General features: G+C 30.7%; 1 protein-coding gene across 2 annotated transcripts in view; it reads right to left on the minus strand.

Moving 5' to 3' along the window:
- LOC132906495 (lateral signaling target protein 2 homolog) overlaps nt 1–16,786 on the minus strand; it is a 143,029-nt gene that overhangs the window by 103,988 nt on the left and 22,255 nt on the right. The window contains exons 2-3 of one of the 2 annotated variants that reach the window (XM_060958744.1): nt 3,741–4,163; nt 789–1,133 (exon numbers count right to left, since the gene is read on the minus strand). In XM_060958744.1, coding sequence (XP_060814727.1) covers nt 789–1,133; nt 3,741–4,163 — 768 coding nt within the window. Of the gene's footprint in view, nt 1–788; nt 1,146–3,740; nt 4,164–16,786 lie in introns of both variants that reach the window. The other variant, XM_060958734.1, reaches the window with a different exon arrangement.

The following is a 16,786-nucleotide window of genomic DNA, read 5'->3' on the forward strand; positions in this document are numbered from 1 at the left end:
CATACGTTTAGTTCAATTGGAATGAAATGTTGGTTGTGTAAATAAACATAATGGATTGAAGTTGAAATACGTGATATAAACGTGCATGAAACGAGTCTCTGATAATAACTACAAAATAAAAAGATCGCATACATTCTGTACTTCAATATTGATGTCCAACGATGATCTTGATAAGAAATGTTCTGGCGTTAACAAAAATAAGAAGTATATAAATAGTATGACTATATAAAGGAAATGAAAAGCCCATTGAGAATAACTCTTATTATTAGTATTATTGCATTTTTATATCTAGCAAAATTAAATCTATTTATAATCCACTAAAATTACTTTGAAGAAAGAAACCGGAATCTTGCATTATCTATGAAAGTTTGTCGAACTTTTAAATTATGCAATCTCTGCACAAGTCGTAATTTTACATTCAACGCTGAATCTCATTAAATTGTCGCGTAATCTATTTTGCCTATCCAAAATTACAAACCTGAATTACAAAATTAAAAACCTGAAATCAAAAGTCGAAGTTACGTCGCAATTTTGAAACTTCGATGCAAAATATAATGATCTTCAATTATCACTACTGCATTTTCATCGATTCCTCTGCTTTCGTTTCTTCCACATCAAAACTATCAAGATTTATTAAAATAACGTGTTCTATATTTTTTTACGATCGAAGACTAAAAGAAGAGAAGAAAAAGATAAATGACATGTTCTATCTTTTTTACAGAAAAAGTTTCAAAATTGTGTAAGTGATGCTTAATTACAGCCGACTGTAATCGGCGATCTCCGCTTACCCTAAAAGGTCTAAACACTTCGCTGATGTTGTCGGGGGAATTGAGGCACAGAGGGCCTCCAGGCGGAGCCAAGAGGCCAGAAACAATCGCCAAACGAGGAATAGTAAACATCAGAGCCGGCTCGTAATTATCTACATCGGCCTGGCTGAGCAATCCACGTTCGAGAGCTCTTTGCAGCGTCTCCGAAAATAAAACGCAAACGAGCTCCTGCTGCTCGTACTCCTTCGTCGATTTCACCGGTACCATGGCGCCCACATAGCACAGCTCGAAATCAGCGAACAACCGGTCAAAGATCTTCAGCGACTCGATCAGCTTCTCTAGTGATGGGTCCAACGGGTATTGCGTCTGAAAAAGGTACTAATCAATAGAAAAGTTAGATGATTAGTATTTCAAATAGAAAGTATCATTTTTGAAGTAGGAAATATTTGTTAATAACAGTATAGTTATTATTTTAAATATTATTTATTGTTGCTTAATATTACATTTAAAGGATTCAGAGAGAAGAAGACAGAAACAAATAGAAAGGCGCAAGTTAGTAAGAAAAATGAGGGAAAGAATTATCTAAAATATTTTTTGATGAATTTTTAATTCTTTATTTAATTTATTGTTTAATTAATTTAATGTTTGTTATGGTATGGTCTATTAAAGCCTAACTCAATAAAATGTATAATTACATTACATATTAAATACATTAGTAATTCTAAAATTAACTTCATATAACCCGTAAAAAAATCTGGAAATATTAAAACGGACATAAAACGTTGGACCATTTAATTAAATGCAAATATACAAGATTCTGAAACTGGCTGGCCTAATTACTCTGTTGTCTCGCTGGAATGATTCCATGTTCTTAACTCGCATGAAAGCATGCATAAATTTGATTGACCCACTACATTGTTTTTACTGACAATGAATCATTGTTTTCCTATAACGTTTCAAAGGTTTACTTGCTGCCAAAAACAATATTATGACTAAACTACGGATGTTTACGGATGTTTACGCAATTATGGAAGAATTAAATATGCAACAATGTACTGAATGTGTATTATATGCAAAAATATACAAATTATGTTTTCATAATAAAATACTTGTTACGATAATATCTAATAATATTTAGAGTGGAGAACAAACTTTTATTCAACCACACTATTCATCTCACCTCTTTTCGTCTTTGTATCTCTTTAAATATCTTCTTTTTCAATTTTCAAATACATATTTTATTGAAAAGTATAAAACAGATTAAATAAATCGCGACATATAAATATATCGACTATCGGAACTAAGCGCTATTTAAATATTGTCTATGTTTTAATAACACCTATTATATGCATATATAAAAATTCAAAGAGAACATTAGATTTAAGTTCCGTTCCTTTACTTATGTCTTCATAAAAACATGAATTTACATAACGTTCGTTCGGTTATATTCATACAATCGTGAACTCAATATTAATTACGTTTATTTATTGACACACATTTATCATTCGAACACATCAACGATATACGATGGATTATTAAATAATGAATGGAAAAACAGAAAAACAAAATAATACAAATCATAATATATCGATTACGAATACCTTTTTTATTTGAAAAAATACCGACACACGAATAATTACCGTGTCCTCGAAAGATCGCACGAAAGAGAAAGTTGCATGTACTCAGCAATGCAGAGTATGTGTTGAAAAGCAACTTCAAAGCGTGCTTCTTGCACGACAAATTTCTACAGAAAGTGTATTTCACTTTCGTAAATCAATGGGCAGGATATAAATATTCTATAAGCAATATTTAAAGAAAGAGACAAAAATTCTGAAAATTTAAAGGTTACCTCAGAATAAATAAAATTTATTTTTTGATAGAAATTAAAGAAATGAAAACAACACAATAGAAATAAATACATACAAATTTATGGCCTCCTCCTTTCTACAAGAGGATTTTCGATTTCAATAAATCTCATAACTTCAATATTTCTAAAGTGTGCTACTAGAATTACTGGTTGATCTTACCATAAAAATGGGCAAAGTGCAAACGGTTAATATGGCTGTCATATCCAATGCCATAGGCAAGGATTCAAGTCCGGAAGTCCAGAGCTTAATAAAGTACACGTTCCTACGATTAACCTGAATATTTTAGGGTTCAACGTTTGCTCCAAATGCACTTACGTAATTCTCGAGATCGACAGACAGAAAAGGAAGGAATGCAGAAATAGGACGCGTCATACTATCATGATAAAATACATATTTTAAAGAAATAATATCTGATCGTCCTATCGGCAACGCGAATTTTTCAAACTCAAAGCATACGAGGGACAGATTAATACGCGGTTGCCTTAATTCGCTAAATTCGTGCAAGAAAATCATATAATATTCAATCACAAAATATTCCGATTCTTTCTCCTTTCATCCTCGATTTTTCATGATTGCCGATGATTAGGTTTTGATATTTCTATCTTCTCATACACATTCCATAGTGAGTCCACATGTCCAACGTAAAGTCAACTGTTTCTTTCCTAATATGATTAACAATTAAAGAAAGAGCGAAATGCAATCGACGACATTGATCCATTAGCAAAATCGTTTCAAAATAAGCATACGTGCGTTATCAACCAACTGTGTAGTACTAACACGTACTAGTCCGGTACTAATCGATAACAAATGTGGAAAAATTAATTTGTCACATTAATTGGACGAGCCATCAAGTTCCGAAAGATATACAGAACCGCGATAATTTTAAAACTATTTATTTCCAGCCAAATACAACATTGCTTAGCCAAACCATTGTGCTAATTAAAAATATTTTTCACTTCTCTCAATGAATATTATAATTTCACAAAATCTTAAGCCGTTCCTTTATAACACCCTATATAACTAAATTCGAGCCTATCAGCTGATTCGACATAAAACAATTAGGCGACCCATCTTTAACACTTGGACAAGCACGTATAATAAATACCTTCAGGTTCATGTGACCTTTTAACGCGTGCTCTCTGAGCAAATTCCTGACGATGTCCAACGACTTAGTCAAAGCCCTTGCCAGCGGCCTCATGGCTGAACTTTCAGCCTCCCTGTTCATGATCGAGGATCCAGCTGCTAAGCATTCAGCTCCGAACCACAGCTGCCCAGCGAGATTCTCCTGCATCACGTCGTCAGGAAATTTCACCCTGAAGTCTCGGTTTGCCCTGCTCTCCGGAATGAGATCGTCCATTATTTGACTGCATATCGTTAACACTTTGTCCTGACAGTGGCGCAGCTGATTGACCAACGTGGTGCATCTTTCTGGCTCCTGACGACCATCGAACGAGTCCAACTCGCAAGCGACCGCGTTCAAAGACTCGTCCGCGTAGAAAAACTGAGCGAGCAGGCTCGTGTCGTCCCTCTGTAACATAAAGACGCATTTTGTTAGAAAGTTCCGTGTTGCAAAGTGTGTTTTCATATCAGACCGAGATCTCAGTTGCTTATTATAAGAAGTTTTATTTTGGATCTCGTCACATGATTTTTCAAGACATTATGACTTTTTTTTTGTTATGTATATACGAAATATAAGAGATAAAAATACGTTCTGTTGGAAGGTTTTATGGATAAAGGTATTTTAACTTCAGATTTATCAATTAGACAAAATGACTGGTTTCAATTACTTTTTATAAAAAATTTTGTTTTGGATCTCGTCGCGTGTCTTTTCAAGTGATTACAATATATATAAGTGATATAATTGTATATATGGACTATTTTATTAGATTGTTCGAAAAGTTTCTTTCGTTTTATAAGGAAATAATAGACGCACAATGTTTTTTATTTTATATTAGTTTATTGAATTATGCACGAACATAGTAATAGAAATAGAACGAAATGGATCATACCTAATTCAATAAAAGAATATGAAACAGAAATTGTCGTTCATCTATTATCACCTCGTGAAACGAAAAAAACTTTTCGGACAAAATAATACAAATTCCTCTTTCTCCTCTGCTTCCATTTTTCTGAGACATATATACATTATTATTATATTATACTTTAATATAGCGGAAGTTACGTTAACTGATTATGAATGAATCGTATTTGGCTTAGGAAATGTAATTTTTAGAAGCTCACAGCGTTGTGTGCCGTCAGTTGTGAATATTATTTCGAATATTTGAATATTACACTAGCAGTTTCAAGTAAGAAAAGTCGCTTCCTCCAAAAATTCCATTGACCAAAGTAATTCATAGTGTAGAAAGGACAAAGTATTCTCCATATCAGGGACGTTAAAACTTTAGACTAAGAAATACAAATATACAAACTAAAGTTAATATTTATCAATAAAGATAAACTATACGTTTGAATCGTAATAATTATAATATTGTTTTGTAATGGCCAAAGTATATGGACTCTGTTCAATTAGACTCTGATTTACATTACCTTAAAAATATTAAATTATTGTAAAATATTAATATAAAAATTACTTTAAAAATGCTATAAATGTTTAAAGTTTTGTTAAGGATTTGATCGTTCCATTTGAAACGAATAAATGAAGTAACATTCCAATATTTTGAAATCATCGTAATACAATTGATAATATGGAAAAATCGACATACGTATACCAATATTTATTTTTAACTGAATGCGATCAGAACATTTTGTCACGTAGTGACTCGTCCTTTCAACACGATCACGAAAAAATTTCCAAGATATCTTTATTGCACTCGAATATGACCATGGCAAGATGAATTAACAACGACAAAGATTATAGTTTACTTGTCTCGTTGTGTTATATTACATATCTCGAGCTTTATCAGAAGACATGTTTAATTAAGTTCTTCGTGTATTCGCGAGGTCATGAAGGCTACGTGCCTAGCCAATCATTATCACGTAAAAAAATTCGATAAACGCCCTAACACAGAGATAAGCTTCTGTCCTAGCGTACTTCTAAGAATGTATTTAATTATTTCGACGATATCATTTTTCCATTTTTTTTATTCACACGATCCTGCATAATTTGGCACTATTAATAACAATTACGTATTAAACCATAATCTTGCATAGTGTAATAAAATGCTTCTTTATTCGTTACATTTCTCTCTCTAAAAAGGAAGAAAAGTAGAAACACTAACAATGGAAATTAATTCTATGATTTTTTTAACACTACTTACATTTATAAAAAAAATTATTACTTCGCTATTAAAGGATTAGTTTAATAAATGAATGTATTATAACTGTAATAATCTATAACAAAATAGTTGTTACAACATAGATAATATTTGGTGTGTGTTAAATACAGAAGAATTAAAAATCTGTTTGGTAATCGTCATAATATGCAACAAAACATAAGCAACATCGCTCTCGATCACTTAGGTTATCATTTTGATCCAATATTGTTTTCGTTCTGGCCGTGGCTTTAGAATGGAGGCCACATCTAGTGAATAAATTCACCTTGTGCTGTACAGCTTCAGATAAATATGGCACTGTTAAGTATCTTGGCCAAGTCTTGTAATATAAGGAATTTCTCGATAGAGTATTTGCCAACTACTAAACACGAGTTCTAGGAATACAGACTTGTATTAAACACACAAATTGTCAAGCTAATAACAACGGTAATTAACCTGCGGGTATCTAAAGTTCTAGAAAAAAAGACGTTATTAAAAAATTCAAAAATTTTGTCAAGTAACAAACTAGATATATTTTGTTTTATTCTATTTTATTTATTCTATATATTTTATTTTTAATATTACCAAAGGTACTATTATTAACGGTTGTATAGTCTTCGTATTGTAAAAATCGATGGAAACACAATGATATTAAAAATACAATTTCTACTATGTTAATCCTATGTTAATCCTATCAAACATTCCTAACGTTTAATAATATTAAAATATTGAAAATAGTAAAATATCGCTCGTCTTAATAGTTATACTCTTGACTTCTACAGAACTTCGTCAACTATATTCCTGGACTTAAAATGTTTTTCCTATCTTTCGCTGTTTTACATTAAAATAATCGTCTTTCAATCACAGAGAATATATTTACCATGTTTTGCGTTTAAAATTCCAACCTTCTCTTCATACGTCGTGAAGCAACCAATATCTACATTCTATCAATTTTAAAAACACGTTTCGCCTCTCTTTTTTTTTCAAATACGAACCAACAAATACCGTTCATCGATATTTTTACATTGGCGAGAAAACCTTTTTGTCACGATGTACCTTGTGTAGAACAACGTGAGTAATTACACTAACGATGCAGTTTCTAACAATGAACAACTAAACTTTCGCACGCAGAATTCTATACGTGGTAGTAGAACACGATAACAAGAGGCAAATATACAATCAGTCACATACTTCTACTTACACCCTTTGAATATAAAGTATCATAGTAAAACGTTAGCTCGACGTACTTTTGTTGACACACTAAGACAGATATTGTTCAAATGTAACGCAATTTGCTCACACTCATCTCTACTACGTGCAAGGTGTTAAAAGAATCAAAAATACAATGTTATAACAATTGCCTGTTATATCTATGTACATGAAATCGTAAAAATGATAGGTCTAATATTGTATGAAAATATTGTTAACAATTCATAAAACAAATAATACAAAGTTGATAAAGTAAATAAATAATATATAATTAATAAATATATGTATTAATATCTCGTAGGTAACGCGATTTTGTCCCAAGATTTTTGACACAAATCTTTTAATTTTTCTAATTTCTTTTAGGTACACATTAATAAGAACACTGTTAATATATAAATATAAAATAATTTCGTGACAAAACGCATTTTCAGGCTCTTCGATAAGTAAAATACACAAAATTGCATGGACGTAAGTAAACTTTCGTAACTGACTGTACGTAGATACGCTTCAAAAACACAATTCGTGTGCTATGTATTCCATCTCTTCTTTTCCCTTTTCCTGCTTTATATCCTTTCTCCGAAAATTAATCAAATTAATTGGACATTTCCTTTCCGAGTGACGCAACGATCAGTTATTTTCCGTGGCCGGTTGCCGCGAAAAAAGAAAGAGAGAAAGAGAAAAAGAAAGGAAAGCGGCACTCTCCAGAGATATTTATAAATTGATATGAGACCCGTGTTCCTCAGAACAATGACTCTAATTATACCTACGCGATGTAATTAAAAGAGGAAGGGGGGATCCCCTGTGCCATGTTTTACGTTCCGCAAACAGTGATCTTCAATGGACGCGTACAACTACGATCCACTACTAATTACACATCAAACAGCGTTTATTTGTTTAACGGTCAAACCATTTTTTTCTCTCCCTGTTACTCTGTTCGCCTTAACAAACGATTGGAAAATAATCATTTCAAACTTCGTACCATGCACCGCGCTCGCGGCTGAAGAAAAGGTGATTCATTCTTTTTATTCTTGCTTATGAAGAATGAATTAATTTTATTCGTACCTGCAAAAGAATTCATTTACAAACGTGGACGAAAGGGGTTAAGGTGTGAAAGAATCAATTTCGACTTTTTCATATTTTTTTATAAGCAAGGATATACTGAAATAAATATCGGCAACACAATTCACGATTAAAATTATGTATCAGTAACGACAATGAAATCCTACTGTACTTGATTGCTGGCTGGTGATTTTAATTGAAATACTGAAAATAGAAAATAACCCTCAGACTTAAAGGACGAGGAGTCGTAAAAGGAGATGACTAGGTCGTTACATATTGATCTATGATTCCGTTTCCTAGATTACATCTGCGTCATTATACTAATGGTCATTATACTAATGGATCTCTAGACAAATTGTGTATAAATGAATTATACGCAACATGTATAATTTAAGTTTTGGAAGCGTGATGCGGTAATAATGATGGAAGCGAGCGTGTAATACGTACAATATATTTAAATTGGATACATAAATTACACTGACGAATTCCATGCAGATATAATGGCTATTCTCATGATATTTTCGACTGTGTGGCTGAATTCTCAAGAAGAGCGATTACGGGGCCACATTGATTCAAGGAAGAAATGATTCGTATCAACGATAACTCGCACAGCCTAAACGACGAGATTAATTTCGTAATCGTCGAAGAGGAGATCTGTGTAATGGACAAGTGAGTTCCCACAATGTTCGTATCGTGGAACCGTCGACGAATAATTACGAATTATGAAATGTTCGTGACAATCTTCTTCGACGATTGGCTTGATATTAAGGTAGAAAAATATTTTTTAAAATCACAAGGAATATGTTAAGGCGAGAGGGTGGGGGGGTCTCATGTAACAACAATAAAAGCAAAACAAGCTGTTTTTATGAATTTGTTTAGGTCAACTACTGATTATATGGGACTAGAACTTCTTGATATGTAAATATTCAGGTACAAATGTAATTTTTTAATTTTGGTTCCTATTGTTTATTATCTATTATACGAGCCTTGTGATCATTCCCACAATGTAACTATTGTTAGAGTGCAGTATAGCATTTATCACGGTTTTCAGGGTGCAAAAGTTAGGAAGTTTAAGGAAGAAAGAAAAACATGAAGAGAGCTGTGGAATGTTCTAGCGTTTAGAAAAGTTTTACTTTTTTCGGCAGATGAATTGAGTTTATATTGCTTAAAGAAATATTATAAATAACTGATCCAATAATAATTTCAAGCTCAATCCCTGGAGAAATTTGTAACAAAGTGATATTGATTAACCAATTAGTTTTTCAGTTATCGTGCACGCTGGTTCAGAAAGTTATTAAACGTGACAGTTTAAAAAGTAAAAAAAAAATTACATTTATACTTCAAGGTTACATTTACATCCCAAAAAAATCTAGTTCCATATAACCACCAATAGATAGCCTAAAAAATATTTATAAAAATTATTTACTTTTATTGTTATTAGTTGAGAATCCTCTCTTCGAGTTTGAATCAATTTATATCAAGTTCAATACCGTGACTAATAACCTCCTGTGATGACTTAAATCTACGTTCTACAAGTAAATAGAAATGTTCAAAACAGACAGAAATAAATGAACTACACGTTTGTGTATAAATATTCATAGGGTAGAATTTACATATATATAGCAGGTTAAAGTACAATACTGCGTATACGCAACATAGGCTATGAGATGTTTAATTGTTTAATAATCGTTTGCAGAAAAATATCGTTCTTTTCTTTCTTGAACCATACGAGAAAAATGGACCTTTCGTAATAAAAAAAAGACGATTAAAGTAGCTTTTTGCGTATTAATAAATAACCACTTGTTATCTTCTTATCTCTTTTTATCAATCATTGAATCTTCTCTTCTAATAACAGCTAATTGTTTGTTTTCGGGTATTAATATACAATTTCTGAAAATAAAATTTTTCATAACCATAAAAGTTCGTTGCTGAGAATGATGTTACTGCGTATAAAATACTTTCCTCCTATATATCCCTTATCGTCTTATCTTTTTACAAATTGATGACAATTGTACAGATGTTTTTATCGCGAGTGTAAAGCCGAATTTATACTTTTTCACTTTGGAGGAACGCTATTTTTCTCCGAAAATCCAAAACGAAACAGCGTAAATTCGGCTTAAAGTCTCACTGTGTTTTGCTTTCATCGATCTCGCACTAAGATGAGATTCATAACGGATTTTTGCAGAATAACGAACAGCACAATAAATTAAGTATACTAAATAGAATCTTCAATTACAATCCAAAGAATTATTAATTTTTTTGCTTTAAACGAATCGTACGATATTGACACTGGTTGGTTGAAATTTGAGAGTTTTTGAATAAAACCAAGATTAAAATTATTGGATTGATGTTACATAATGATGCTTGATTATATTTATTCGCGATTAGTTGATTGTCTAAATTTTAAGTATTTACAAAATTATATAAGTGAAGATTAATTAACTTTTTATAGAACTCGGTGGTAAACTGTGTGTTGTGATAATTTTGAAATGTAATTATACAATTTAAAATTCACGAGAATTATAAAAGATTTCGAACTATCGAGATATAATACAATCATAATCAAAACTGCGTCATTCTAATTATAACTTTATTTCTACAAAGTTCTAACGTTATCGATTACTATTAGAAAACAAGTGTTACTCTTATCTGAGGATTTTAAGTACTGATTTACGACAGCAAAGAAACGTGGAAAACATTTTTTAACGTACAAATACGCAGAGATAGAAATAATGATCATACAATTGCATTAAGTTGAGAATACATATACAAATATAATTACATATTTAAGTTTGTAGATTGTATGTGATAATTAATTCGGAAATTTCATTGCTTGAAGTTTTATATCTCGTTAGATATCTTTTTCTCTCTGCCTATTACACAAATAAACAGATAAAATCTTGTCACATAAAAATTATTTAAGAAATTTAATACGTATAATTTAATATATGTAATTAAATTTCACATTAATAGTGTTTTAAGATTTTACTTATCTATAATTAATGTAATTTACTTTCGACAAATCCTCTAAATAAACATACTAATTTTGTTTATTGCACCAAGAAATACAGTTTCGTCAATGTTAACTCTACCTCAGAAACGAAACTAGTAATATCGTAAATGATACAACAGAAACTGAAATTGAAAAACTCACGAAACTACTATTTACCAATTATGACGTTAAACACGTATTACGCACGACTTTCCGTATTTTTGACCAGAAATAAACCATATTAAACAAGATACAAGAATCTTTCATTAAATACAGAACGTACATAGAAGACGAACCGTAAAAATCAACATCTAAAACAAATTTAGAAAGCGTAACGAGGTTTTCTCCATTTAACGCAGGCTAATTATGGTGTGGCGCATAGAATTCTGTATCAAAAGTGATGACATAAACGCGACAGAAGGAAAAGAAAATTAAAGTTTGTCCTTTCACTGAAATATTAGAATATACAAGAACGTTATAATAAAAGTTATTTCTCCGGAAAGACGATCGGTGTGTCACTAAACGCACTAAAGAAAAAGGCAGCGCTATTTTTCATCAAAAATAAAAAGAAGAGCATAAAAAAGTGTAATTTAGATGTGGAGTATTGGTGGATGTTATATGGTAATAAATATGGCATTTTTACGATTTTCTAGACAACAGCAGGTGTTAGTCACAGAAAAACGAAACGGAAGATGGTTTTTACGCGGAAAAACACTCTGCAATCTCGTGATACTAGATTTCGTGCTGTTTTGTCCCAGATGTACGAAGTAAAAAAGAATTGCTCGCTCGAAAATGACAAATATCACGAGCAGAACGAAAACAGGTGCCGCTTCGAAATCATATTTGTAGTTTTATGACATTTGGATCGTGTTTGTTGCTAACAGAAGAGTCATTTCTAAATAAATATGAGAATGTATATAGTATTTATCTAAATAAATACGAGTATACGTATATGTATATCACATTTACTCGTTCGCATAGAGATATTAATAGGAACGCCATTGAAAGATCAATTTTATATTTTATTACTTTATTAAAAGTATAAGAAGGAAATTAATTTTTGTAAAATTTATGTCATTTTAAATTGGTTTTTCTATTTTAGATTTGTCAATTTTACAAGAATTAATTACACTTTTAATAGTAGTTTTATCAAATTGAAGTAAAATTAACCTTTTAATGGCGTTCTTATTAATATCTGTATGCGAACGAGTAAATACGATATTTTATATTACTATAAAATCTTTTATATTATTTTAAATTGATTTTCCTATTTTAGATTTATCAAAGACGACGAAAATAATAGTTGGAACAGGCTTCAAAAGAGTTTTACTTGAAGTCTTATTACTACAAATAGTAGAAACAAAATTAATTTTCCACGTATTGAGCAAACGTTTTGAAAACTCGATGTAATAGGGAAAAGATAAAAGACAATGTATTTTAAATCTCAAAATTCTAACAAAATTTTGGTAAAAATATTTAACAAAAGTCTTATTATAAATTTCTTATATCTACCATAAACCAACATCTATATATCTTTCTGAAACAAACAAAGGACAAATATGTATGTCAAATAAACTAACAAATATTAAAAGAATTTATTACCTGAATACATTATTATTCAAATAAGACTATTCGAGATAAAGCAACGAAGCAAATAATAATTTTATTTGAATAAGATTTATTTCGGTAACGCATAATCCTGATCTCGATATCATTCACGTTCGCGTTTAACTTTCGAAAATTTACGCAGCAGAGACCTTCGCGTACCCTTATCCATTTAAAGCGATGCAATGATACGTAATTTAGGATGTGCAACGCTAAGTAAGTGCAGTTGCACTTGCATAACAATATGTCGATGCACTTTAATCGATACCATCGACTGGTGCGAAACAGGCTCGTATTTGTTACTTGTTTGAATGTTTCCCTTTACAAAGGCAAAGAAAAACAAACTGCATCTCATAACCTTGGATACGTATTGTACTAACGTTCAACGAGAAACTATTAAACGTCTATTAAAAGAAGAATTACATAAATATGAAATGAGATCTCTCGATAAGACAGATAATCCTTACGTATATATTATGTTTGTTTAACCAGTCAGCTGTTTTTGACGAGTATAGTCGTCGCGAAGAAATGGCAATATTTTGCGTTATGACGAGACCTGTAAGTAATAAAACTCAAAAATAAAACAGTCGTTTCGTTACAATTGTTTACATTTTGCGACACACTCTAGGTACACACTTTTCAAAGAAGTCACAACAGTTAACTGATTAAGTATGCGTTTTAATAAAGAATACGGTTTTCTTACATGAAGAAAGAAAGCATGATTTATACTAATAATTTGTAATGCAATTCATAATTCGATCATAATGTATTGTTATGCGAAATTAATCTAATGTTAGAAATTTGAAGCAAATTGAAATTAAAAGATTCCTAGTTCCAAAATTTGAAGATTTAAAAATTTGCAAAAATTTCAAAATCTGAATTCATTAGTATTACATACACGTATATACAAAAAGATCATGTTCAGTATTCATTTAAATTATTCCTGTATTTATTGTTCTATACAAATATGATAGAAAGAATTGTACTATGATTTAATTACAAATTGTTGAACTGAATCATTAATTTATTATATTTTATAATTGAAGATGTGGTTAAACGATTGTTTACGATTGTTAACATATTACACAACCATATTTGAAGCAATGGAAATATATTGGAACCACACTTCTAAGAAATTGTCCAGTTAATCTTTGATATTTGTTTAATTCTCCTTAACTGCTTGGAATTATTATACTTTGACTTGTTGTAAACGTTTTATACATATTGATCCTTGATATTTATTCAGTTGTCATTTCAGATTCGTTAACAATAAATATAGGAAATTTCTACATGTTTAATATTCCAAAACACCACATTTTTTCACACTCGTTCTATACTACCTAAGGGTCAAATATATGATGCAACCAATATAACAGTTTCTTTCGTTTTAAATTCCTAAATCATTCTCCGTTTACGTCAATTGATCTACGAGTTAAGCGAATCGGAATAAATTTCAGAAGTATTATGCAAACCAATTTTTATTTGCATTTCACAGGCATGTAATATTTATTCGTCGTCTTGGCCTGTTGACAAAAACTTCAAATAGAAGATAAAAAGCTTATAAAAGAGAATAACTGTACGATACTACTATAAATTGTAATTTTAATGAACGTATCGTCTTACGTTCTATTGTACAGATGAATTACGCGAACACGAGCTCCAAAGAAAAAATTCTAAACGATAATAACGAGACTAAGCCTATTAAAAAATAATAGTGCTTGGTTATTGTTAGTCGACGTGTTCGTTTATCTCTTAGAGTTAGAATGGTTGAGTTAAATATTGCAAATTAAAATATTGCAATATTTTACTTATGGTAAATCATATTCAATATTGATGGGAAAATAGGAAATTGTTAGAAAATAGATGTATGTACATCTGTATTGTACGAGCGAGGAATGAAGAAGAGGAAAACAAAAGGAAAACGTCATAAGAGCGCATCGTATGTGTTGAACGAATGAATGTGCAATAAAACAAATTCATTACTGTTTGGGATATACAAGAGAATAGAGCGCTGTTCGTTAATATCTCAAATTATTATGTTATATATAAAATAGTTATTCTGTTCTAATAAATTTTGTATTTTATAAAACATTATTTATAAAATATTACTTTATCAGAAATAATGGTAAAAGGTGAAATATTCGATTAAAAAATTGATTGCTATTCGGAGTTCAAATGGCTATAAATATTGGAAGCTTCTTTTCAATTTGAAAATCGCATTTAGAATTATTAGCGACTACTATTTGGTCAAATTTTAGTTAAAACCAATATTAGACGCTTAAATAATATTTCGATTTCTTACTGATGACAAATTGGAATATTTCTTACTGGTGGGAAACATGGTGGATGGTAGTAAAAAGAAGGATATTCAAATGACAAATTTCATAAAAAAAAAAGAGATATGTACAGAAATTAATAATCTTAGAATTATGAGTATCAAGCAGCGTTCGAGATAACGTTCATATTTATGGTACAATGGACGTATATATATAAATATATGTATGTACATGGGGTTGGTTGATGGTCCTCGTTAATCCTCCGTATTTGAGTCCCTCAAGTCCGTATTACAATAGTTAATGGTCTTTTAGGACGGAACAAATTGTGACTACGATATAACGCATTTCTAACATAAACATAATGACGCGTTATTTATTAAATTTATAATATAGACAGTATATTGCAACCGTACTACGATATATTGCAAGAGAAAGAGTTATTCGACAAGCTCTCAATATATCACGAGATAAGAGATTTTCCCGAAGAAATAAATTATTAAGTCGAAAATATCGACAACCCTCTTGACAAGTTAATTATGACTCCTCTGTTATAACAATAAGTAACAAATGTATTAGATTATATTGACATTATATATAATAGTATTAAAGAATAAAGTTTTCTAAATTAAAAGAGCTAAAATTATGTTTTTCATATCATAACCGAATTAGAAGTGCGACGATGCAATTTATTTCTATCCATAATTTTTTACCCCCTCGTTACAACAAGCTGAGAATAAATGCCCTGATTATATGGTATAAGGCTTGTTAAGATGCTAGGAAATCCAGATTTATGGTTTGGACGAACAAAATCCACTGTTTTCTACAGATATTAATAAAGAAGAATTATTAGGTTAGTTACACGATAATATTTTTCCAAAGTTTTAACCGTGATTTACGTGATTTCTTCGATAAATCATATACTATACTTAATCCGTATAGTTCAAACAATTTCCCAAGAATCAACCTTAGACTTAAAATGAATCTTATTATTACATATTTCTAGAACTTATCGTTTGTAGAATTCAAAAATACGTACAATGATACTGTTATAATTTCTCTGTTTAAAATTGTTTTTAAAATTGTCTACGCGTTAAAAGCACGTGTCTAACCTTCGCCAGGTACTGAAATTATGTTTCCAGCAAATTACATGTCATTTCTTCCGACTTTAGTAAACTCGTTCGTTTCTATCTAAGGAGCGAATTACAATTTTGTAATTTAAATTAATGTAATCTCTTTTAATGTGCAATTTTAATGCGAATAAAAATAACGCAATATTTATGTTTTATTTCGAGTCGTGGGATTTCCCGTAGTCAACTTGTTCCACTATTCACGACCGCGGTGCACGCACGTGAGTTTTAACTCTAGCGTGACACTATCCTACCTAGAAATCGAGGAAACGCGTCGTTGACGAAGGTTACGTCTGATAAAATAGGCGATTGTCTTAATAGATGATTCAATGATTTGCTGCGAGCCTCTTCTCTGTACACGAATCATTAACAAGTACGAAAAATAACTGAAAAAAACAACGATATATAGTCGAACGAGAGAAAAATATTAGTACTTAATATTAGATATTAATATTAAGTAGCTGATGATGTAAGGATCAATTTACTCGATTTATGATCGAACGAGTGAGAAATTATATTTCGTGATATATGTGATTAAGCAGAATTAATTTGTTTTTGCCATATGTAAATGAGAATGGCAAATTAGTAAATGAAATAAGTATCTTTTAATA

This window comes from Bombus pascuorum, chromosome 1 (genome assembly GCF_905332965.1).
Source record: "Bombus pascuorum chromosome 1, iyBomPasc1.1, whole genome shotgun sequence".
In the NCBI taxonomy this organism is placed as follows: domain Eukaryota; kingdom Metazoa; phylum Arthropoda; class Insecta; order Hymenoptera; family Apidae; genus Bombus; species Bombus pascuorum.